The sequence below is a fragment of the Lygodium microphyllum genome, chromosome 7, assembly GCF_053477565.2.
Source record: "Lygodium microphyllum isolate KBCC chromosome 7, Lygodium_microphyllum_v1.1.10, whole genome shotgun sequence".
Taxonomy (NCBI): Eukaryota; Viridiplantae; Streptophyta; class Polypodiopsida; order Schizaeales; family Lygodiaceae; genus Lygodium; species Lygodium microphyllum.
Window position 1 is genome coordinate 134,604,665 of NC_141141.1, and position 24,497 is coordinate 134,629,161.

General features: G+C 40.1%; 2 protein-coding genes across 11 annotated transcripts in view; one reads left to right on the forward strand and one right to left on the reverse strand.

The window, feature by feature from the left end:
• Positions 1-24,497, reverse strand: part of LOC148033991 (exocyst complex component EXO84B-like) — a 171,887-nt gene that overhangs the window by 33,965 nt on the left and 113,425 nt on the right. For 9 of the 10 annotated variants that reach the window (XM_087681993.1, XM_087681995.1, XM_087681992.1 and 6 more), the window contains 2 exons: positions 2,319-2,507; positions 2,095-2,231 (listed from right to left, as the gene is read on the reverse strand). In XM_087681993.1, coding sequence (XP_087538119.1) covers positions 2,095-2,231; positions 2,319-2,507 — 326 coding nt within the window. The remainder of the gene's footprint in view (positions 1-2,094; positions 2,232-2,318; positions 2,508-24,497) is intronic. The other variant, XM_087681989.1, reaches the window with a different exon arrangement.
• The window catches only part of LOC148033992 (uncharacterized), a 57,761-nt gene that overhangs the window by 30,407 nt on the left and 2,857 nt on the right, over positions 1-24,497 (forward strand). The window contains exon 2 of the mRNA XM_087681999.1: positions 2,866-3,139. Within this exon, the coding sequence (XP_087538125.1) occupies positions 2,866-3,139 (274 nt within the window). The remainder of the gene's footprint in view (positions 1-2,865; positions 3,140-24,497) is intronic.

Below are 24,497 nucleotides of genomic sequence, written 5' to 3' on the forward strand. Positions count from 1 at the left end.
ATGGGGAGACTGTTAGTTTATCTCTTCCTAGCAATTCTTACCTTTCTTATTGCAATCGTTTCTTCAGACTCATTTGATTGCCTCTTGGTAAGAGATACTTCACTTTACAATTTGGCATCCTCCTAATCTCTGAAAGAAGGCTAATTCATTACAAGCAAAAGCGTTGGCCACATCTAGGCTACTTCATTGGCCAAATAAAGATTTGCAGCAAGATAAATTCAATCGAATGGCTCAATTACGGCTGCAATAGGTATATAATGTTGTCATTCCTAGGCAATCCCACCTTTATTTTTTCTGGTGCATACGCCAACACTTTCGGATGCCTAGAAGCTATAGCCAAATTTGTTCGACCCTGAAATCAGATGATTTTCAGAAAAGGGTCAGCTAATCAGATCTATCACAAGATGGTGGTGGGTAAGCGATGGGTCACTAAGAAAGCAATTTAATTCTGACATGCCCGGCTTACCAAACAAAAGCGGTGGGATAGATTCTTCAATTGTGGAGGTCCAAGATTCCTTATTAGGGGAAAGTTTTTGTGTGAAGGATGCTTATCAGTGGTCTTCTTGCTAGGGATGTCCTACATGTTCACAAGATCTCGGGGGGCCATTGTGTCTTTTGCACTACTTGTGATGAGACACCGATTCACCTCTTCATCTCTTGCCCTTTGCTCAGACAGATTTGGAGCTTTGTTTCCCGTGTGTGGACCTTGGTGACTCGTTAGTAGCAGATGCCCATCCATTCCTAAGTCTTGGGCAAGATGCCTTCATTGTCTTCTTTGCACTCGGATTATGCCTGCCTTTTCCAATTTCTCATATGGACAGCTCTCTAGCACATTTGACATACCCATAATGCCTTTATTTTCTACTCGGCATCAGTTATTCATGGTCATGTGGCCTATGTTCGTGGATTACTCTTGTGGCAGATTTCTTCCATGATTTCAGCAGATGTGGTCCTCCCTCACGTGGCTGGTCCTTGGCTGGATATTGTTCGCTCTACTCCAATTCTGCAGCCAGCATGATATTTATGTGTTGTTTTATAGTAGCCTTTTGGCTTTGACTTGTTGACATGATTTCTCATGGTTGGCCAGAAGGCTAGATATGAGACTTGTATCCTTTCTATTTGGATCGTCTGAAGGCCAAATGCAAATATTTAAACATTAATATAAACTTAATTCACAAAAAAAAGAGAGACGTTGCAAGAAAGTCAGGCTGGAAGTATCAAGGAGCATGCTCAAAACATTGATCCACACAAAGGCAAAAAAATAGACTAAAAAGTCTTCTTTGTGTTGTTGATGCTCATTCCCCACCAGCCCATTCCCTACAACAGGAACGGGGCTGGAACATTCCAACTAGGAAATGGCTATCAGAAATGGGGGACTGGAACATTTCTGTCTTGGGATGTGTTGCATATTCCCGACTGTCAGGAAATGGCATTCCAGTGTTCGAAGCCCATGTTCCCTCCATTCATGTCACTATGAATGACTATGGCATGATGATGTGGCAACCGCTAATCTAGGGCACCCGCAAGAGGGATTTTTAGTACCATGGGCAGATATGACAAGGTGGTGATTGCCAGACAATGATGCAGCATGATGAGCTGGCAGGCTGCCACTCCCTGGTCCCATCTCTTGGCTGCAGGCAACGAAAAACATCCCACATCCCATTTTACTGGTTAGGAGCAAGGTTCGTAGCTTCCTTGCCAATGATTGAATTTTCAATCCCTTGAGCATGCTCTCTTACTAAAGATTCCTAGCCAATCTGCATTGCATTCTCCACAGCTTGGTGTGCCTGCACTCTGATAGTAATGATTTCTGATTTCAGTTCCAAGTACTCACTCTAACTTTGTTCTAATATTAGTCTGGTTGATACATGAACAAGAAAAGACTAAAGAAATTGGCAAATTTTAGGATTCCTCTCTCCAAAACAAGTGTGCCGAAAACATGTTGATAAAAATGAAGCACATCCCTAGTTTCTTATTAGCATATCCTTAGATGAGGTTATAATAGTGCATAAAAATAGAGCCAAAACAGATTGAATTTGAACTGAATAATTTGGATCCAACAAGGATTGAAGTGGAACGAAATGATTAGCATACCTTCCAATGTCAGAACCATTCTCAGCATAGCAATTTTGAGCACCACACATCAAATCTGACACCACACCTTGAAGTGCTTTTGAAAAGAAACCGCCATTTAATGCAAATTGTATAACAAAATGTAGATCAAAGATAAACTAGACACACAAGAGTTGAATCCATCAGATGACATCCAACAAAAACAAGCCAGATGTGCAGCTTATACTGAGGTTTGACGTACATACTTGTACACACCCTTCAGGTCTTAAAGGCTTTATAGGCTCTTCAAAAGCCTTCCAAAATGCCCCATTATTCTTCAACCAGGTCAGCACCCCCTTTATAATTTTCATCAATGGGAATGAAAGTACAGCTTCCCATGCAGGTAACAACAATTTGGCCACTTCAATTATTGAGTGCAGCTTCATGCATAGCTCCTGTGCAATTCCACTATTTAGGACAAAAGTACACTTAATTTTTGAAAACCAGGATTTGATCTATCAATATTCCAGAGAAAAATTAAGATGATCTACATTCACTTCTAATGCTTAAAAGCAAGAAACAAGGTCTTGAGAGGAAAGTGCAACAGCTTGCTATCCCTTCAAGTCACAATAAAATGATATTGAAGACAATTTATTCCAGACACAAGGTCCTAATATTTGTGATATTCAAGAAACAAGGTCTTGCTAGTTATAAAGATAGGAATCAGCCTTGCGATCCCTTTGTCTCACAGTAAATGATATTCAAAGCACAAATTATTCTCAGACTATTGATACTGGTTTCATTTTTGTACAGGCTGGTGCACAATCCAGTACCTAAGCAGCTCATTGGATGGATTTGCTCCTGGGGCCCCTCAAGTGGATACATAACGCTGACAAGACTGCTGTCCAAAGAGCAAGCAAGGGAGAGAACAAACCTCCCAAGGAAAATCCCTGCCAATCCCAGAACCAAAGATCCTGATCCAACCATAGTGCCCACTACATCTCCAACTCAAAGTACCCCTCTATCACCCAAACTACTAGCAAAGGAAGTTGGGGGCGCTCATTGTACATTGTCCTTTCATTATGAGGTAAACATCCTTTGAGCATGTCTAATAAAAGAGAGAACATCCGAATTCACTAAGAGAGCGAGTTCAAGTGCTCATTGTACATCTCAGTTGTACACCCGTTACGAGGTAAACATAGCCTTTGTGCATTTCACTAGGAGGAAGTTGGAGTACGTATTTTACATCATCATCTACTAAACATCCCTCATGCCTGCCAATAAATTGAAACACCGTATGATTGAGATTGAAGATAATAATTATTTAAAAATGATTACAAGCATAGAATAAAAGAGATAGAGACAAATTCATGGTTGAAGATCCCACCAACCCCCTTGTTGAGCTAAAAATGCATTACAAACTGATCTAGCTCTTTTAAACAGCCCCAAAGCATGTAATTACTGAATGAGCAGCGTTCAGCCAGATCCAGCCTCCAAACTGCTGTGATTTGGTTATCAGCTTGCTGCCTTTCCATTCTCAGCATTATTTCAGCTCTGATTGGTGGTAACAGCACTCAAGATCCACGGACGTCACACTTTGACTACTCTCATTGCTCTGCCTTTGAGCATCTTATACATTCTTTCCATCATTTACAGCATTGATTCATTCAATTCAAAGTTCTCTTTCTTCTCCGTTTGTGTTTGTGTTTGAGCGTTTTGTGTTTGTGTTTTATTTTTGTGTTATTTTTTGGGTTATTGTGTTTTAGTTGTGTTCATACATTTTGTGTTTTCTCTATGAAAACCCTAACATATCTTAACATGGTATAAGAGCCAATGCTCTTGTAAGGGGTATCATGTGACTATTGTGGAGAGCTTGGTTTTGTGTAAGATACACGAACGACACATAACCAATTCACAATATCTTATTAGACTCCTTCTCAAGATCCTACTATGCCTTATCAATCTTTTCCAACATTGGAGGCCCTGAGGAGACATTATGGACTCCATGAGGAACACGACACTTTACCTTCACCTTCACTTTCTTCTTCTTGGCCAGATACATATTTCATGATAGATGAGGAGTTCCAATGATACTTTCATATCAAGTATGGTCATAGCACCACTCCACCTTTTGAAAACCTTGCTTCTAAAACATTCGGATTGATTTGCGAGGATAGCCATCTCTCCAATCAAGGAGAACATACTGCATTTGGGATTCCTCGCGACCCATCTTCTTCATCATAGCCAAGCCCAATTGAATATGAATCAAAAACCTATTGAGTCACATGAATCAAAACCCTCCTCTCTATTTCCTTTTAGTATGCAGGACCCAAATAATGATAGATTTGAGTATTTAAATGTTAATCAAGGAGGTTCTCGAAGTAGACATACTTGCTAGTGCATAGTCACTTTTCTCAAGCTCCTTCCATCCCTCCATCTTTTGATCAAAACATAGATTTCCTTTCTTTGGCTTTCAATAACTTAGGTTTGCATTCCACATGTACATCCAACACACTAGGATTTGGATCATTTGTTTGAGTTCCTAGTACATTTTCTTTTTCTAAACTACATCTTAGCTGGCCACAAGAGAACGCCACTCTACACCCTAGTACATCGTTAGCAACAAAGTCCCCCTTTAACACTATGACTTACACACACCTACAAGTGAATACATTTGTCTATCTTGGGGTAGCTATGATAGGTATCCCCCTCACTCCCCTTGGACACTCACCACCCCATCCATCAGCCTCTCAAACATAGGAATTTCCATCCTTTGCCTATGGTGCACTGTCACTCACTCCATGGGTCATTCCACACAAGGATTTTCATCCTCTGCCTACCATGTCCCTATCCCTCCTCGGGCTACACATGCTACCATGCCCATGAGTAGTCAATCCATATCCACCTTTGGATCTACTATGCACAAATTCCACATGCATGGTGGGCACTCTAGGGTTAATTCTCAATTGTACTCCACTCACCCACCCTACCCATCCTATTCCTTTTTCAACACTATCACTCTACCTTCACAAATAAGACTTGTTTTAACAGGTCAAATTTCACTACTTGGTCTAACCTTGTGTAAAAAGTGCCTGAATCTCAAGGCCTTTGAGACTTTGCAGTTGGTTTAGAGCCTATATCAGACCCTCAACTAGCCCACCCGGACTAAAGCCAACCTTTCTTCTCAGATAGGGTGGTAAATAACCTAATTAAGCACTAATTACATCAAGCATTAAATTCACATAAACTGAATAAATACAAATGTTACAACTTAATCTTGGACAATGAACAAATTGTTGGCTCCAAAACTCACGTCCCTTGCAGTATTTCGTTAACTTGTATTGCTAAAGGTTAAAGTGCACTAAGATCCAGCCTGATCTCCTTTAATCTACAATACATTTTGCTGCCCATAACAATCCAACAAGCCTTTAAACCAATTTTTCCCTTGGTTTGCTTGAGGATTGGCCTTCCATTTTGCTCCGTGGATGACAAATTTTGTCCCAAAAACTTAGTATTGTTTGGTTGGCCTCTTGAAACTCTCTAAAATCCCCATACTTCAGCTACTAAATTTCAAGTACTAGTTGGGGCAGCTCTTTGATAGCCTCCAATGGCTAGGCTGATCATCGATGGCTGAAAAACTGTAGCAATAGCTTTCTCTCTTTCTCTCCCAATCTCCACAATGTTGGAATGAGGCTCCAACAGCCTCTCATAGACTTTCCCTCACTTGAATGGAAAAGTTTTGCGAAGTGGCAACCTTCTAATTATATTTTTCACTCCAATTAAATTAATTTTCAAAATAATAATTTAATGATTAATTCATGCTCAAAAAAATAACTATACCAATCAACAATTAAATTGCTTAGGCCAATTTTTCATCCAAGTATTCTTGAGCATTTATTAGCCCCTAATCTAGCATTAATCAAGTAATTAATACCTAGTTCCTAATGTCATTAGTAATATTAATGGCTAATAAAATCTTGTACACCAAAATCTAACACCAAGCACCACCTAGTACCTCACTAACATAACTTATTACAACTTTTGCCTTTGACACACATTGACTTCTCGGGGTCATCGGCCCATCATTGTGAAATAACTAACTTGCACATCACATGTACACCTCACATTTGCACACATTTGATTAATGCTTAATCAAATGCTAAGCAAAGCATCAAAATTTTGTGTCCTCATGACAAGACCACATTCGTCAATGGAGAGCTCACAATGCTACAACAAATGTCGAGTTAATGCAAGGGTTACTTCCTAAGCTCCATTCCCAATTACAACACTTTTCTCGAGCATCCGATCATTGGAGTCATCTCCTTGATTGCTATGTGGCAAGAGATCGAATCCAATGCATCAATCTTGATTATGAGATATAGAAATCTTCTATTAAGAAAGGGGATGATCTAAAAGTCAAGTCGGCAGTCTTTAGGCAATTACTCATTGTCAAGTTTGCCACTATTGGCTCCTTGAAGTCGGACGACGATCAAGTTACATTTTTCTTAAATAGACTGCCTCCTAAATACTTCCTCTTTATGTAGCACATCATTTTGTTGCCTCAATTGCCAACCTTCTATGACTTTGAATGCCAATTCTTGCCTTACGTACATCCGCATGACTAAGTCTACAAGAAGACCATTCATAGGGGGCTATGGTAACCACTTCTATGAAGGGAAATTTGGAGGTGGCAAGAACTCTCAAGCTAGGAAGGTAACTCAAACCAAGGGTGATATCCCTTCCTTAGATGACACTGAAGAAACCAAACAAGAGCTTAATTTTAGAGCCGAATTTAAAGCACAAAAGTGACCCAAGAGCCATAAAAGTGGTGTTTTTGGCAAAAAATGAGCATATTATGAATCAAGCAATTGGAGTTTCCCTAGGTGCATTTCGACTCTAGGAATCCAACACAAGTGTCCGTTCATCCATTGAAGTCTGTTTGACAGCCGCAAGGTTTGGTATTATGAAGTAGCTACTGAATCTAGAAGCCGGAAAGCAAGTGATGGAGGCCAAGGTAATAGATTTTGATGCTAGAAAGCCACCTATCCAATCGGATCGCAAGAATTAAAGGTCGTTTGCTCCTCCGTTCGGCCCGAAACAACTTGCACGATAGTGTAAACATGAGAAAGATGGAACCTGTTTTTTTTTAAGTTTGTAACTAATTATGTTTAAAGAAGCATGAAACGCACGAAAACTATCGAGATGGAGAGGGGAGGGGCACAAATTTTTTTAGGCCCCATTTTTTTCATGATTTTTGAAGATTTGCAATTGTTAGAATCATACTTTCTCCTCCTGACCATGGATTTCTTGAATTCTTCACTCCGCATTGCAAGAGACTGTGCGAGATTTGACACATTTTATGAAAAGTTCAAATTTCAATATTTCTCTCTCCTCTTTCTCTCTCGCCATAAACACTATTTATATGGGCTAAGAGGATGAGGGGGAATGGATACTGGTTTGTAACAAGATTCGAGGAATGGTTCAAGGAAGCACAAAGGAGGTGTCAGCGGCTTCTCGTTTTTAAAATACAATGCATCCGTATATACAGATTATAGCGTAAGAGTCTTTTATCATATTTTATAATGAATCTTTCGTTCTTACTATTGATTGGAAATGCTTGAATATGCTTGAATATATCTGAAATCATAGAACAATCAGTAATTTCCAGTAATTCACATAATGAAAATCAAAACCATAAAACCCGCAATGCGGGATTTAGTAGAAATGACAATTTCATGGACTTTTATGGTTCAAACGGTGTTCCTATGGAGTCATATTGAAGGTAATGCTGAATGACAATCCAATAAGCTTCATAAATCTGAAAATCAGAAAAAATAGCAATTGAAATTAAAATAAATGATGAAAAATCATGAAAAAATAAATTTCTTGATGAAAATTTTTAGTTTTCATGCATAAAAATTCACTATAAATTAGATATATTTGTGTGAATGTATGGTGAAGGTAGGGTATGGGAATTTGCCTCAGCTTACCACCATCTTTATGTGAAAGTGTATGTTTACTGCTTTTCTACATGAAAAAATGATAGGAAACACCCTATTAAACTGGTACACGATTGCAAAACCTAAACGGTAGGGGAAAAGGGGTGGTGAAAAGTTAAGTATCAATTAAATTCTGATTTTCATGCATATCATAACATATAGGACTCGCTTCATTTAAGTTTAAAGGAACAATAGTATGGATTAGTCCCGTATTGTTTCTAAGCAACACAACAATATGTTAGAAAGGAAATCATTGAGAGAATATTTTTCACATGACACGTTGCCTAATTTCTAGTTAATTTTTTTTGGCATTACACCTTGCATTTGCATTCTTATACATAGTATCAAGAAATAGGAAGTCTCCTAGATGCATTGCAATTGGTTATTAAAAGTATTGACTACTGATGAGAGTGTGAGGATCGTTGAGCTGTAAGATAGTATTTTCTTTGGGGACTCTTACATGAGGAAACAAAAATATCTCTTGAAACATGCGGCTTGGAAAAAGAGTGGAGAATGTTACGATTGTGTTTTATATTTAAGACAACGCATCCTGGGGTCAATCCTCAGGGTGTAGAAGAGCCATAGGAGCCACAACAATTGGCTGGAGGGTGCTCTATGTGTATGTAAATTGAGGTGTTAGTCACCTAGTATCTGCTGTTATAAGCTCTCTATAGAGCTCTGCAAAAATCATCTCCTCCTCCTCGTCCACCTCTTGATGTACACTCGAAAGAGTGTCACCCGTCAACTTGAATGTATTAACATTCATCTATACATTGCAGTGATGCATGTAAGATTGTAAATGTTAAAGTTTAAATTGTAAAGTATAAACTTCAAAGTTCAAAGTTTAAAACAAAAAATTTTAAATTTTATGATTAAGTGTTTAAACTTTACCTACTTTGAACTACCCATGCTTATCATAGCCCTCATCATGCGTAACTTAGTGCAGCAATAGACTAGCCGCTCTAACTATCGTGTGCTAAGCCAATTGCGAATCTTTGTGTGAATGAGAAAATAAGCACTCCAATTTCTCTCACATGCACCCGAAGAGCAATCCCAAGCAAGGACCCTCATGGCTAAGGGATGAAGGGTCTCCAATGCGTATCTAAAGTTTTGCCACCAAAATAAAGGCTTCACAAGTGACTGTCTCCTCCAACAAATGGAAGCAACAAAAGCCACATGCCCTCTCTCATCTGCATAGCATCCTAACTCCTCCAGCACTACATTGTGATCATCCACAAGGACTACACGAGTCAAATAAGCAAGCTGGTCCAAACGGAACTCTCTATCATCCATGACCGTCGGTGACTTATAGGCCGGATGTACCAATGCAGTAAAACCATGGATGGGCTTATGCATCCATGCCAATCTCCTCTTTGCTATCTCTAAAACATGTGCACACTATGTCTCTATGATCACTGTACAAGCACATGTCTCCATCAATGCTGCTCTAAAGAAATGAACAAAAAGACCCATGGTGGACCCCTCACAATCACTCATACGTAACACCCTATAAAAGGGAGACACAACAATGATAACGGCACGGACTTTTTGCCAAAATTGCTCATTAAGACACAAGCTCATTAAGACACAAGCGCTGCATGGCTTTCACTTTCTCTGTCTCATGCTCATCCCACTTATTCCATAGAGTGGACACCACTGTTTGGCTGGACCGCACCTCATAAAGGTGCTTCAGCAATAACCATATGTAAGCAAAGTGAGTTGAAAAAGGCTTCTTCAACTCCAGTATGCTATGCTTATGATACATCGCAAGCACCTTTACCTTTACCGTGAAGAAGGTGACAATTGATGTAGCTTTACGAACCACCCTCTTCACCCACTTGAGCTTCCCAATGTCCTCCATGAGTAAGTCCAAACAATGACTTGCACATGTAGTCCACACAATCGTGGGAAACTTTTCCTCAAGCAAACGGCCCATGTGCCGACAATTCGATGCATTGTCAATAACAACTTGCACCACATTCGAGGAACCCACCTACAACCACAATTTACAAATTACAAGTAAGTCTACTAATCATAATAATAGTTGGAGCTTAGAGAGAGAAAGAGAGAGTTGAGCCTTTCACGTTTTAACTTTCAAGATTCAAGAATGAAGAAAGATGGGGATTGGAGCCCGAGGGAAAAGAGAGAATCAAGATAGATATTAGAGAGAAATTAGAATAGGGAGATAGATAGTTATGCCTAAATCCATTATCATAATGAAATAAAGTGAAATAAATTTAAAAGGCAATGTTTACCTCAATGATAGCTTGTTGAATGTGGCGGTAGATAAATGCGCCCATCATTTTCCTCCCTCTCTTACCAATATCTACAACCTGCAAAAAGTAAGTGCCAAGTGGACATAAGATGAGTATGTTGATGATGTCCAATTTCTTATAATCACTCCATCCGTCGATGAGAATGAAGCAACCATATTTTATCCATGCGGTCTAAATAAGATCAAGGGCTCTATCAATCCTCTCCTTCTCTTCGTCAATCTTTTTCGTCCTCATGTCGTTGTATGTGACACCAGTCCATCCTTCACATGGACCCACATTGGCAATGGCTTTTACCATCTTCTTCCATTGCTCTTGCTTCAAGACATTGAATGCAAGATTTCACTCAATCACCATGTGTGCAATTTCAATGTCCGCAAGTCGTTGCCTTTCTCTAAGAAAGGCAATAGATCCATACACATGACCGAGAACTTAGGAGAGAGAGGATTATCTCTCCGGCCCCACATGAGCCTCCACTCTTTGTCTTTTACCGGAGCCGGATGCAAATGCGGAGCTCTCATCACCAATGGTAGAGGCCTCTCCCACATCGGTTGAAGATACGTCCACATTCGATGCTTCCTTGTTAGTAGGCATAGGAGTTGATATAAGTCACTTCCTCCTACTCTTATGGATCCCCCTCTCATCTTGGCATAGGAGTTGGCACCGATAAGCCACTTCCTCCTCCTCTTATGGATCCCCCTCTCATCTTGGTGAGAATCTCCTCCGCCATGTTTTGAGGGATCTCCTTGCATGGAACAACTTGCCCCCTCGTCTTGGAAAGATGTTGGAGAAGCCGAGTTACACCACTTGTATAGTACTTCCCACAATACTTGCATGTCCAATGATGGGATTTGAACTTCTTTGTGTCCCTCTCCACATGGATCGCGTGCAAATTAAAGGCCTCATGCCTCTCATGAGTCATGGTACTGATGATGGATAAAGAGGCCCAGGGGAGAGAGAGAGAGAGAGAGAGAAAGAGCGAGAGAGAGAGTGTGTGTGTGTGTGAGTGAGATGCTTGAGTCTCGACTCTTGAAACTTGAGTCTTGAAAGTTGAAAGAGAGGGAGAGGCCCAAGGGTTGGGGTAAAGTTGAAAGAGCAAGAGAGAGAGAGAACATGGGAGATGAGAATGGCAAATGCTTTGATAGGGTGCAAGATAGAGGGGTGGGAAGGGAAGCATAGCTGGAAAAGGGGATGGGATGAGGTATCCAAGGCTTCCCATCCCCCCAAAAGTGCCACACACGCAAGCGGAACACGCCAGATTAAATGTAGCAGAATGCGGGACGTGCAAACGCGGTGGCCAAAAAGGACCCGTTTAAACATACGAATCCATATGGATACATACCGTACGGATTGTACAGTAGGAACAATACCGTACGACGTACAGAAACAACTATGCACTACTCCCGTATATATATTACTTTACATATGTGAATACACCCTTGCGGATGTAAGTGTACTGTACCCTAAGTATAAGTACATTCTTTTATTCTGTGTACCACACTAGTACACACCTATCCCTCGACTCTTTCACTCTCACTCACTACTCAATGCACTCAATGACTACCCACACCTCGATTGACGAGCACATTTCTTGAGTGCTTCCTCACGCGCTCTTCGACATATCAGGGCCAATGATGTATTTGAAGGCTGCCAACTACTCCATTGAGCAATACAGAAAATCAGTCTATGGCTGATTTGAATATTCAGTAAAATGCTGAATTTGAGGTTCAGCAAGAGTACACAATCAAGAAGCTAGGCACATGCCTAGATGGTACTTGCAGACTATGGAAAATAGTTATTTGGATGCTCCATTGCTGGTCATACTAGAAGACAAGCTCATTTGCATGATGGTGCAAATACAATGGAGTTTGTTATGGCAGCACATACACTTAATGATGAGGAGCTTGAATGTTTTGAGGATGCACAACATAGTGTGCATTGGATGGCAACAATGCAAGCTGAGTTTGATTCTATCTTAAAGAATCAAATATGGGATTTAGTAACTTTACCTGTTGGAAAAAAAACCATTGGTACAAAGTGGGTCTATAAGCTAAAAAGGAATGCAGATGGATCCATTGATAAATATAAGGCCAGGCTTGCTGCCAAAGGCTACGAACAAAAGAAAGGCATTGACTATGAGGAGACATTTGCTCCTATATCCCGCATGACTACCATTCGGTCTATGGTTTCTTTGGCTACCCATTATGGATGGAATGTGCACCAGCTTGGTATTAAGACTGCATTTTTACATGGGAAACTTTAAGAAGTGTATGTACAACAACCCATTGGTTTTGCAGTTCAGGGATCCGAACACTTGGTATGCAAGTTGAAAAAGGCTTTGTATGGTCTGAAGCAAGTTCCCCGAGCTTGGTATGCAAAAATTGATGCCTTTTTCCTCAGTCAAGGGTTCATTAACAGCTCATCAGAGTCTACCCTTTACGTATTTAAAGAGGGGGGATCCTTGCTGGTCATATGTCTATATGTTGATGAACTTTTGCTTACAAGGACACATGCTGATCAGATTTTAGCATTCAAACAAAGTCTATAGTAAACTTTTGAGATGTTAGATTTGGGGCCTTTGCACTATTATTTGGGCATTCAATTCATTCATGATACTAGAGGCATTGGATTGTCCCAATCTAGATACATTGGTAGACTTCTTGAGAGGTTTGGCTTACAAGATTGCAAGCCAGTATGTACACCAATGGAGACTGGACTCAAGCTGTCCTTGCATGATGACAGTGATTTGTTTCATATCCATACGTATGCTCCAACAGTTAGATGTCTCATTTACTTATGCAACACAAAGACAAATATTCAGTTTGAAATTTCAGCCCTGAGTGGATATATGCATCAGCCACACATGTCACATTGGCAAGCTGTGAAGCATGTTTTTTGTTACTTGCAGGGTACTAGGACGCTTGGATTGCTTTATGTCAAGGGGTGACCACTGCAACTACATGCTTACAGTGATTCACATTGGGCAAGTGATTTTGATTCTTGTCACTTTATGAGCGGTAATTGTTTCTTTCTTGGCTCATCTTGCATCTCTTGGCTTAGCAAGAAACAATCCACTTTTGCCACATCGTCATGTGAAGCTGAATACAAGGCAGCTTTTACTACCACAGTTGAATGTGTATGGCTCAGACATTTGTTGGCTGATTTAGATGTATCTGTCAATCACGGAGCCTGCTCCTTTGTTTACTAACACTCAGAGTGCCATTATAGTGGCACAGAACCCACTGTCCTACCACGAGTAATAGTGATTCTCAATAGGACACTAGGGCACTTTTTACTCTCCTTACGAGAGGTTTTTTCCCCTAGATTTATTATCTTTTATTTTATGTGCCTATGTTACACAATTTGGGCACTTATCGTGTTTTACACCTTTTGGGTGCGAACACTCTTTAGCAACCCTAAGGTTTAAGGGTTGTACTTTGTACTTGCACATTATACTCTTTGATTATTGCATTGGAGTCGTGTCCTCACTCTCACACACTCTCTTTACTATCAACTATACTCTCAGCTGAGCTTCGATCTCTGTGCATCCTCTCACATCTCACATTTGGTATCAGAGCACGCCTTTAGGTTAGCTGAGCTCATGGACACCACCAACTGAGCCACCACCCGCAATGTCAACAGCTCCACAGCCACTAGCAGCAATCAGCCCCACCAATGGCACCAGGTTTGTCACCCGCAATTCTGCTGCACCACGTGTGCCACCACGGCTCCATACGCTCCTTCCTACACGCACCGCTAGTCTAACTGTCCCCCGCTCGTCTGATAGGCGTGCCACTAGTGCCCACCACCTGAGCCTGACCACCGCCAGTTCCCTGCGGCTACTCCTATGCACCGCCGCCTGCCAAACCTTGTACACCAGACCACCACTCCAGCTCCCTACGCAAAGTTGCTGCCCCAGGTGCTGCCAGTCCAACTCCCTACACCTCCTGTAAAGCGCCCGTCCCCTGGTTAGCTCCCGTCCAAACTGCCTGCGCAGATTGAGCTGCCAGCTCAGCCACGTACATGCTGCTCCTCTCCCACTAGGTCTGCCAGGTCTCTGCACCACCTAAATCAGAGGTAAAAAGGAAAAAATTTCAAGTTTTCAATTTTTTAATTCAGATTTGATCTACTGGAAGGGGCTTGTGCCCGGGCAGCATATCTCTATTTGTGCAAGTGTCCGGGATACATTTATTGCAGAGATTTTGTGAATTTTGGGTCAGAAATTTGGGCCTTTTGATGTCAGCTTAGACATTGGTAAATGTGCATCAGTGACAGTCTGTAATAGACTGAATTTGTGCATTTTGGGATAAGAAATTTTGGGGCTTTTGTATTTTTTGTGCTGCTGAGCATTGTTTGTACCTTGGATAGTGTGTACATCAGACAGTTTTTGACAAAGTGTGATTAGATTTGCTAATTACAACAATGTGTTTGATGTAATTTCTGGAAATTCTCAGATTTCCAAGTTAGTCCAGCTTGAAATATTGCCCTTGTGATCTTTGATCAGTGACATTTACCATGGCCAATCAGGGAGGTGATGTATTCACATATGTGTCCAAGGAGGATAGGTTGGATGGCAATAACTATTCTCTATGGTCCTTTATAATGAAAATGTGTTGATTGCAAAGAATCTTTGGGATAATGTCAACGGTGAAGAAGTTCGACCTAGAGTTGTGGCTCCTACTATACCTCCTCCAGGAGGACATGGATAAAGAGCCACTCAGTCCACTCAGCCTATTCAACCTACTCCAGCTTAGCCACTTGCTCAAAGATCAGTAGCACAAAAGGCATGGGATAGACAAGATGCTCAGGCATTGTCACTGATTGCATTGGCAATTCAATGGTCTATCATTCCCCACATTCAGTCTGCAACTCCTTCACAAGAAGCATGGCTAACCCTAGAGTAGATGTTTGCTGGAAAAAATTAGAAACGCATCTCTTTCTTGAAGGAGCTTGAGACTGCAAAGATGGATATAATCGACGATTTATTGATGCAATGGCTGAGAGAACTTTGCCATTGATGAATCTATTGTCCTTTAACTATTCGTTTATTTAGAGTGATCCATGTCAAGTATCCTTTGAGGATGTGAAGTAAAATTTGCCAAAAGCGCTAGTCCTAAAAGCACCTAAAAGGGCTGAGATATTTTATATATTTTCAATGGCTATGACGTATAGTATCAATTGTTGTCTAGCCTAGATTTGGGAGGAGAAGTGGTACCATCCGATTGCATTTGCTACACACAAATTGGGGGTGTCTGAGAGTAATTATATCTATATGGAGAAACTGTGCCTTGGAATGGTCTTTGCAACGAAGAAAGTTCAGACACTACATCCTATATGAAAAGGTAGTATTTTATACGAAGGCACAAGGACTGAGACTATTGATGAAGAAGTTGTAGCCGCCTGATCACCTAGTGAAAAGGCTGATCACTTTGCATGAGTTTCACTATGAAATTAGGAGTAAGTCGCCGAAGTTGCAGGGCATCATTGAATGTTTTGTGGATAGGAGCCGAAGGAAATCTTGGGTAAAGATAGTGACCTCGAGGGTCTATTCAAAATCGATACAGCCTCCTTTCCATCCTGATATGCTCCCATAATGCCCTATCTATCCACAGAAGAGGCTGGAGTCGCTTTGTCGAAGGCTGAAAAGAGGAAAATTAGGTAGTAAACCTTGAAATTTGCCTTGATTGCAGGAACACTATATCGGCAAGGAGTGAATGATGTTTATTGCCAATGTGCTATGCCTGATGAGGTTCCGTTTATCTTGGAAGAGTATCATGACTCCGCTTTGGAGGACACTTTGCTGAACGGTCGACTCTGCACAGAAAGCTTTGAGAGCCGGATATTGGTGGCTGTCCATTTTCCAAGATGCATTTGTATATATCAAGAGATATAATACATGTCAAAGACATGACAATAGAAAAAATAGGAAGCACCCACTAACTCCTATCATGACTATACTACCATTTGAGAAGTGGAGCATTGATTTCTTTGTACCTATATATCTTTCGACAACTACACAAAAGCGTTATATCATTGTGGCGACAGACTATTTCACGAAGTGGTCTGAAGCTCACGCTACGATGAAAGATAATGCCAAGGAAATAGCTAGTTTTATTTTGGAATAGATTGTTTGCCATTTTGGTCCACTAAGAAGCTTTGTCTAACCGTGGGACACATTTTTTGAATAAAGTGATTGAGGCTTTGATAGAAGCTCTGAAGATTAAACATAATAAGACCTAGCCTTACAACCCCCAAGCTAATGGAAAAGTAGAGAGTACCAATAAGTATCTTGTGAAGATTTTATCCAAGACTATGTCCGAAGGTAAGCGCGATTGGAATAAGAAGTTGTATGTGGCAATTTGGGCTTATAATACAACATTCAAGAGAGCTACAAGCCACACCTCTTTTAAATTAGTATATGGGGAAGAGTGTGTTTTAGATTGAGCTGCCTACAGTAAGGTTCGCTCTAAACCATTCTTTGGGTAAAGAAAAAGTATTGCAACAAAGGCTCACTTCCCTTGCACATCTTGATGAGATTTGGTTACAAGCCTTGTTACATCAAGAAGTGGGAAATAAGTGGATGAAAATGCCTCATGACCTTCAAGCTAAGAAATATAAATTTGCTAAGGGTCAATTGGTCCTATATTATGATGTCTGTCATGAGCTCTTCCGAGGTAAGCTGAAACCCAAATGGCATGGTCCTTATAAGATTGTTCGTATAAGAAAGAATGGCTCTACAACCCTTTTAGTGGATTTGAAAGGGATAGAGTTCAAAACTAAAGTAGACTTCAATAAACCGAAGCCCTATTATATGTAGGGCTGATTTTGGACTTGGTGCCTTTGCAGGTCCTTCAAGATCCAACTTAAACTTATAGAGAGTACCAAGACTATTGGATGGGGAAAGTCATTCATTAGCTTGATCATCCATATTTAGAGCAGTGTTACCACTAAGGCAAAGTAATCTAGTGGAGTAAGGGTTATCACATCGCTAAGTGGTAAGACGGCTCTTTTACGTGGAATATTTGACTCTATTGCCATCATTATTATCGGGTTCTTACTAGTGTTTCTATTGAGTTTAGTAGGAAAGGAGAGATTGTACCTGTCTTATATTCCCTCTCTCGATTAGACTTTGATTATCATAAGTATGAATAGGTTGATTACCATGGCAAGTTACATCAATGAAGCCTTGGTTTATACATTATATTTTGATGGAGCTTCTCCAGGACTTGCTAAGTATACCGGTGTAGGGGTTGTCATAAAAGACCTCCATTGTCGAGTTGTTTTAAAAATGGTAGTGTGTTTAGGCACTGCTTTTACGAATAGCATAGCAAAATACAATGCCTTATTTATGGGATTAAATCTAGCTAGACATGGTAGTATTCACCAGTTATTGGTGAATGGTGACTTGCAATTAGTGATCAACCAATTGAATGGGACCTATAGTGTGAGGAATTCCATTCTAAGGATGTACCATCCTACAACCTTGGACACCCTTAAGATCGTTGAGGCAATGACTTGCTAACCAATTCCCCAACAATGGAATCGCTTTGCAAACTCCCTCGCTAACTATACCTTTGTTGAAGATGTCTTTATAACTGTGATCCTAACGGGCTTTTACAATTGGCTCCTGATGTTAGTCTAGGGCTACGATGGAAACTGCTTGCTGGCATGTCCTGTTTTGGCCGTCGATAGTTAATATGGATTATGAGCCACATAGCGATTGACCATCTTCCTATTCTATCATGGTAGCATCGCATCATTCAATGGCATATTCGTCAAACACCCCTTGCCATTTATGCAGGGGGGTTAACTAATAATTTGATGCATTTAGTGTAGGGCCTGAAAGGCCATCCCCTTGGTCTAGTTTTGTGCTTCAGTAAGGTTTATGTGGGAACCAAGGGTTTGCTTTCAATAGTAGGTTACTGAACGGTGTGCTTTATGGTTATATTTCATTAGGCCAAAGGGGCCATTCATTTCGCAATGAAATGATTATATCTCATTAGGCCAAAAGAGTCCTTTATTCTTGTAGAGAATTGTTTGATTTCGTTGGGCCAAGAGGGCCATTTTGTTTGTTTACTATGGGTGTGGTTAATGGGTTTTATTTTAGTGCTACACTAAATAGATTCGACGGAGCACCTAGAGGGAGCCTCTTGTTGCGCAAAAGCTTCTTGTCGGGCCAAGTCTAGGTGCTATCCTTCCTCTATGAGTTATTTCCCTTTATGCTTCATGTGTATATGTATGTGGGATATTTTTCTTTTGTTGACCGGTATTCAAGACATGAAATCCCACAGTTAAGTTAGGTGTGTTTGGGGAGGTTTGAACAGTTGTCGGCCTCCTATAAAGACATTGTCGGGCACCCTAAGAGCTATAATTGACGATAGTCTTGGTGACTTTGTTCTACCAGCCTACTAGGCAATTGTTTCTAGGAATCCCTCTTAGTTACGAGGTAGCTAGGGAAGCTTGGCACAAAAAAGAGAACGAACAATGAATATATCTTAAATATATAAATACGGAGGTATGTAAAAAGAGAACAACGATGAATATATCTGAAATATAAAAAATACGAACATATAAAAAGGGGTTCTAACCCCTGAAATAAAAAAATAAGGAAGAAAATTTCCAAGAGCAGATGTTCATTGCCTTGCAAAGGCTTAGTAGATTCCTTGAGACGAGTCAGACCCGAGACCGATGCCTTGTCTTCCTAGGGGTGGCATTTAGCTGAAAAATAAATAAAGATAGTTGGAGCGAAAACATGAGTGGAAGAAAAAGGATTTAGTGTCACCTTGCGAGAGCTTGGTAGATTCTTAGGTACCGAGACTAGGACTTGAGACCGATACCTTGTTCTCCTTAGGTCACAATATGCTTAACTCTCTCCTTTTTACACACCCGAGTATAAAGCATCGAAAAAACAAAACATGGTCAAATGAAAGAATATGTGACTTTTTATAGCCCAGGCTATAGAAATTCTCCCCTAGTAGGAGTCCCTGGTTCTGTTGTCATAGGTCAAATAGGCATGTCAAACCACCACTTAGGATAACCTTTTTAATTGTTCTTTTTAGCTAGTCTGTGTTGGAGCATTTAGTTAGCAACAAGCTCCGGATCTCTGTCGACTATGCTAGGTATATCCCTCGTGGACTTCATGCTTTGATTTTGTAAGAGGGTGGGATGAGATCTGTGTTGTGATGTGTTATTTATATTATTTGAAGCAACTTGATACTCTTTATGATTTATGTTTGTGCAGATCAGTTTGTGAGTTCGATGGGCTGAGTCACCGTATCCTGTGGTCACTAATGAGAGCTAAATTTTAGAGCCAAATTTAAAGTACAAAAGTGGCCCAAGAGCCATAAAAGTGGTGTTTTAGGCAAAAAATGAGCAAATCACGAATCAACCAGCTGGAGTTTTTCTAGATGTATTTCAATGCCAGGAATCCAACACAAGTATCCATTCATTGATCAGAGTCTGTTTGACCCCCCATTTAATGGCCACAAGGTTTGGTATTATGAAGCAGCTACTAGATCCAAAAGCCAAAAAGCAAGTGACGAAGGCCAGGATAATAGATTTCGATACCAGAAAGCCACTCGTCTAGTCGGATCGCGAATCTGAAGTTGTGACTCATTATATTTAAACATGAGAAAGATGAATCACTTTCTTTAAAAGTTTGTGACTAATCATATTTAAAAAAGCATGAAACACAAGACAATTGAGATGGGGAGGGAAGGGATGCAAATTTTTTTGTGCCCCATTTTTTTCATGATTTTTGGGGATTTGCAACTATTAGAATCATGTTTTCTCCTCTTGGCCATGGATTCCCTAAATTCTTCGCTCCACATTGCAAGAGACCATGCGAGATTTGACACACACTATGAAAAGTTCAAATTTCAGTCTTTCTCTCTCCTCTTTCTCTCTCCCCATAAATATTGTTCGTATGGGCTGAGAGGATGAGAGAGAATGGATGTCAGTTCATGACGAGATACGAATAATGGTACAAGAAAGTGCAAATAAAGCGTCAGTAACTATAAAAGAGCATTAGCAGCTTCTCGTTTTCGAAATATGATGCGTGCGTATTCAGATTATAGCCTAAGCATCTTTTATCGAATTTATGATGAATCTTTCATTCTTACTATTAAAAATTTTGAAAATGGTTGAATATGCTTGAATATGTCTGAAATCATAGAATACTCAGCAATTCATATAATAGAAATCAAAACCGTAAAACTCGCAATGTGAGATTTAGTAGAAAAATAATAATTTCACGGATTTTTATGGTTCAAATGGTGTTCCTATGGAATCATATAAAATATAATGCAGAATACAATCCATATAAGCTTCATAAATCTTTTTTAAAAATAAGAATAATAAGTAATATTAAAATAAATACTAAAAAATCATAAAAATGAGTTTCTTGATGAAAAAAATTAGTTTTTATGCGTAAAATTTTACTATAAATTAGGTATATGTGTGTGGATGTTTGGTAAAGATAGGGCATGGGGATTTGCCTCAACCTACCTCTATCTTTATGTGAAAGTGTGTGTTTACTACTTTTCTACATGAAAAAATAACATGAAACATCCTATTAAACCGGTGCATGATTGCAAAATCTAAACGGTAGGGGAAAAGGAGTTGTGGAAAGTTAAGTATCAATTAAATTTTGATTTCCATGCATATCATGATATATAAGACTCAACTCATTTAAGTTTAAAGAGACAATAGCATGGATTATTCCGGTATTGTTTCTAAGCAATGTAGCAATACATTAAAGGAAAATCATTGAAAGAATGTTTTTCACATGACACGTTGGCTAATTTGTGGTTAATTTGTTTGAGCACTGTATAGCATCACACCTTGCATTTGCATTATTATTAATAGTATCAAGAAAAAGGAAGTCTCTTGAATGCAGTGTAATTGGTTGTTAGAACTATTGATCAATGATAAGAGTGTGAGGATCCTAAGCTATAGGATAGTACAATTTTCTTTGGGGACTCTTATGTGAGGAAACAAAATATCTCCTGGAGGTGCAGCTTGAAAAAAGAGTAGACAAAGTTACGATTGTGTTTTATATTTAAGATTGCGCATCCTAGGGCCAATCCCCACAATATAGGAAAGCCGTAGGAGCCACAGTGATCAGCTAGGGGATGCTATGTGCGTATGTAAATCCAGGTGTTAGTTACCTATATGTGTGGTATGCTCCCTCTCATGAAGTTGGGAAGGGAAAACATCCTTGGACTACAATTTGATACAAATGCGTGATTTATTTAGATCGGTATAAAACTCTAGATGCTCCTAGCTATGAGGCCGTGAGGATGGTTTGGTGAGTATAAGAGCCTAGCTAGAGCCCTGGTCTCGACACCAAACTCACTTAGCAGCATCTCCCCTTAAAAAATAGGTTTTATACACATTGCCAGAGATTGGGCCATGTAGATGAGGAGTGACATACTAAGACCCAAGGTCTTCCAACTAAGAGATCCTAGAATACCCTTGTTTCTTTACATGATGTCTTACAAAACGAACATTGGATGGCAGCTATGCAATTAGAGTTGAACTTTATTGATAAATATGGCACATGGAAGTTATGTGACTTGCTTGTTGGTAGACGTGCTATAGGCTCTAAGTGGGTTTATAGATTAAAACGCAAATCTAATGGTAGCATTGATCACTACAAGGCATGTCTTGTTGCCAATGGGTATACCTAGCAGTACGGGATTGACTATGATGAGATGTTTGCACCCACTTTACATATGACCACCATTTGCAGTGTCATTGCTTTGGTTGCTCATTATGATTGGTATGTAATTGGATGTGAAGACTACTTTTCTGAATGGTGATTTTCATGAGAAGGTTTATGTCACTCAACCTCTTGGCTTTGTTTAGAAAGGGTCAGAAAGCCAAGTATGCCGTCTACATGAGGCCCTCTATGGTTTAAAGCAGGCACCTAGGGAATGGTATGAGAAGATACATGCATACTTGATTGCTCTTGGCTTCAGTAATTCACACACTAAGAGCACACTTTATGTCCACAAAGATGGGAATAGCCTCTTGATTCTCATTCTTTATGTGGATGACATGCTATTGATTGGACCTCATGAGACACATATTTCAGTCTTAAAAGCTGAATTGCAGCTCTCGACGTGACAGATCTTGGCCACTTCCACTACTATCTTGGCATACAATTTACTATAGTTGAGCAAACATTACTTTATAGCAATCTACATGTATTGGCCAACTTTTTGAGCATTTTCAGATGTAAGACTGCAAGCCTATCTCTACTCGTGTTGAGATAGACCACAAGTTTACACTTGAGGATGTGGGAGAATCTTTTGATGCTTCTCTTTATCAACAAATAGGCTATTGGCTGTTTATTATACTTGTGTAATACACGGGTGCATATTCAATTTGGGGTCTCTTAGTTGGCACACTTTATTCACAACCCGGTACTACACATTGGCAAGCAATTGAACGTACCTTTCGTTATCTCAAACGCACTCAAACATTGACCCTTTTCCATCCTAAAGACACTAGTCTTTGCTTGCATGCACTTATAGACAATGATCGGGCTGGTTGTTTTGACACGAGGGTGTCCACTAGTGGCAATTATTTCATGCTTGGTGATTCATGCATTTCTTGGCTAAGCAAGAAGCTGTCTACAATGGCCACATCTAGTTGTGAAGCTGAATACAAGGCAGCATTGACAGCTATATTGAAATGTGTATGGCTTAGATGCCTTTTGGTCGATCTTAGTGTGGGGCAGCCATCACCCACTCCTATCTACACTGACAAATCAAAGTGCCACAACAGTTGCGAGGAAACTAGTTTTTCATGCTTGCACTAAGCACATTGAGGTGCATAATCATTATGTCAGAGAGAGGCTCCATGCAAGGGAGATTGACTTGGTTTATGTCCCTACATAGGACAACTTGGTAGATGTAGTATTGAAAGCTCTCTCTAGAGAGAAGTTTAAAGCCTTTTGCAAGGCTCTTGGTCTGCCTATTCCCTATAGACGTTCACATCATTCACTCGATGAGGGTTTGTTACACTTATCGTGTTCCTCCTAACTTCTGGTGTGAATGCTCCCTTATCTCACAAGCACTTCTTACCTTCTAGCTAGAGAAGGGTTTTTTTCCTTGTGTGAACACCCGTCAGTGGGTGTGGTAATTAGTACCTTAGGGATTGTACTTTCATTCATTCTCACATAGGGATGTGACCTTCCAGCACTCTCCTCTCTCTTGCTATTCACTCGTTCACTGTGAGTGTGTATTAGTGTGCATGTGTTGCTAAACCCCAACCTAACAGCCCCTTGCAGTATTTTGTTTCACATTAATTTGAGAAATTGTTAAAACTGGAATAGGACAAATTCCCAAGGAATTGGTGGGCCAAACCATGAACTCAAAAACATGTCTAAGTTCCCAATGCTTAGTGAATCAAACACAATCCTACACAATTCTAAAACCACCTATTGTTCTGTATAACTAGCAACCCTAAAATTCAAATTTTCTCTTGATTCCACATCCTAGGAATCTCAAATTGAATCTTCTCCAATAGCATGCAAATCAACCCTACTATAGACCACAAGATCTCACTGATTCTACTACCTGCGAACCAATTTTGCATCAGCAACCTTTCTCAATCATGGAGGCATGCATGCATGCATCACAATGCAGCCATGGAAACCCTAATCTTTGCTGGTTACAGATTGGGATCAGTAAATTCCCAACCAGCAACACTTCAAGTCCAAAATTGAGGCTCGACTCTTCAATCTTCACCATCAAAGTGCACATACATCAGCCATAGAGTAGAGAGGATAAAAAGCAGAGAGAAAAATTCAAATTCTAGCCCTGGGAATGCCCTGTACAGCAGTCACCAAGTTGCATGGCTCTCTATAGGGTTGCATGCTGAGTGTCGAACCTGCCCATGCAAAATACATCCTTGAAAATAATTTAATAAATACAAAATATATGGCCCTGATTAAACTTTGGCCGATGTCCAACCTCAATTTTAAATTCCTAACGCTGAAAGTGTTGGAACATATCTGAGTTAGAGACATTAAATAACCCCCATGACACCCAAAGTCATTTCTAATGGGCTATTCAATGTCCCCTAACCAAGATCTAACCTCAGTAACCCACTAGCACCTATCACCACAACTTTTGCCCAATTTTCCCCACTGCCCAAGCTAGGA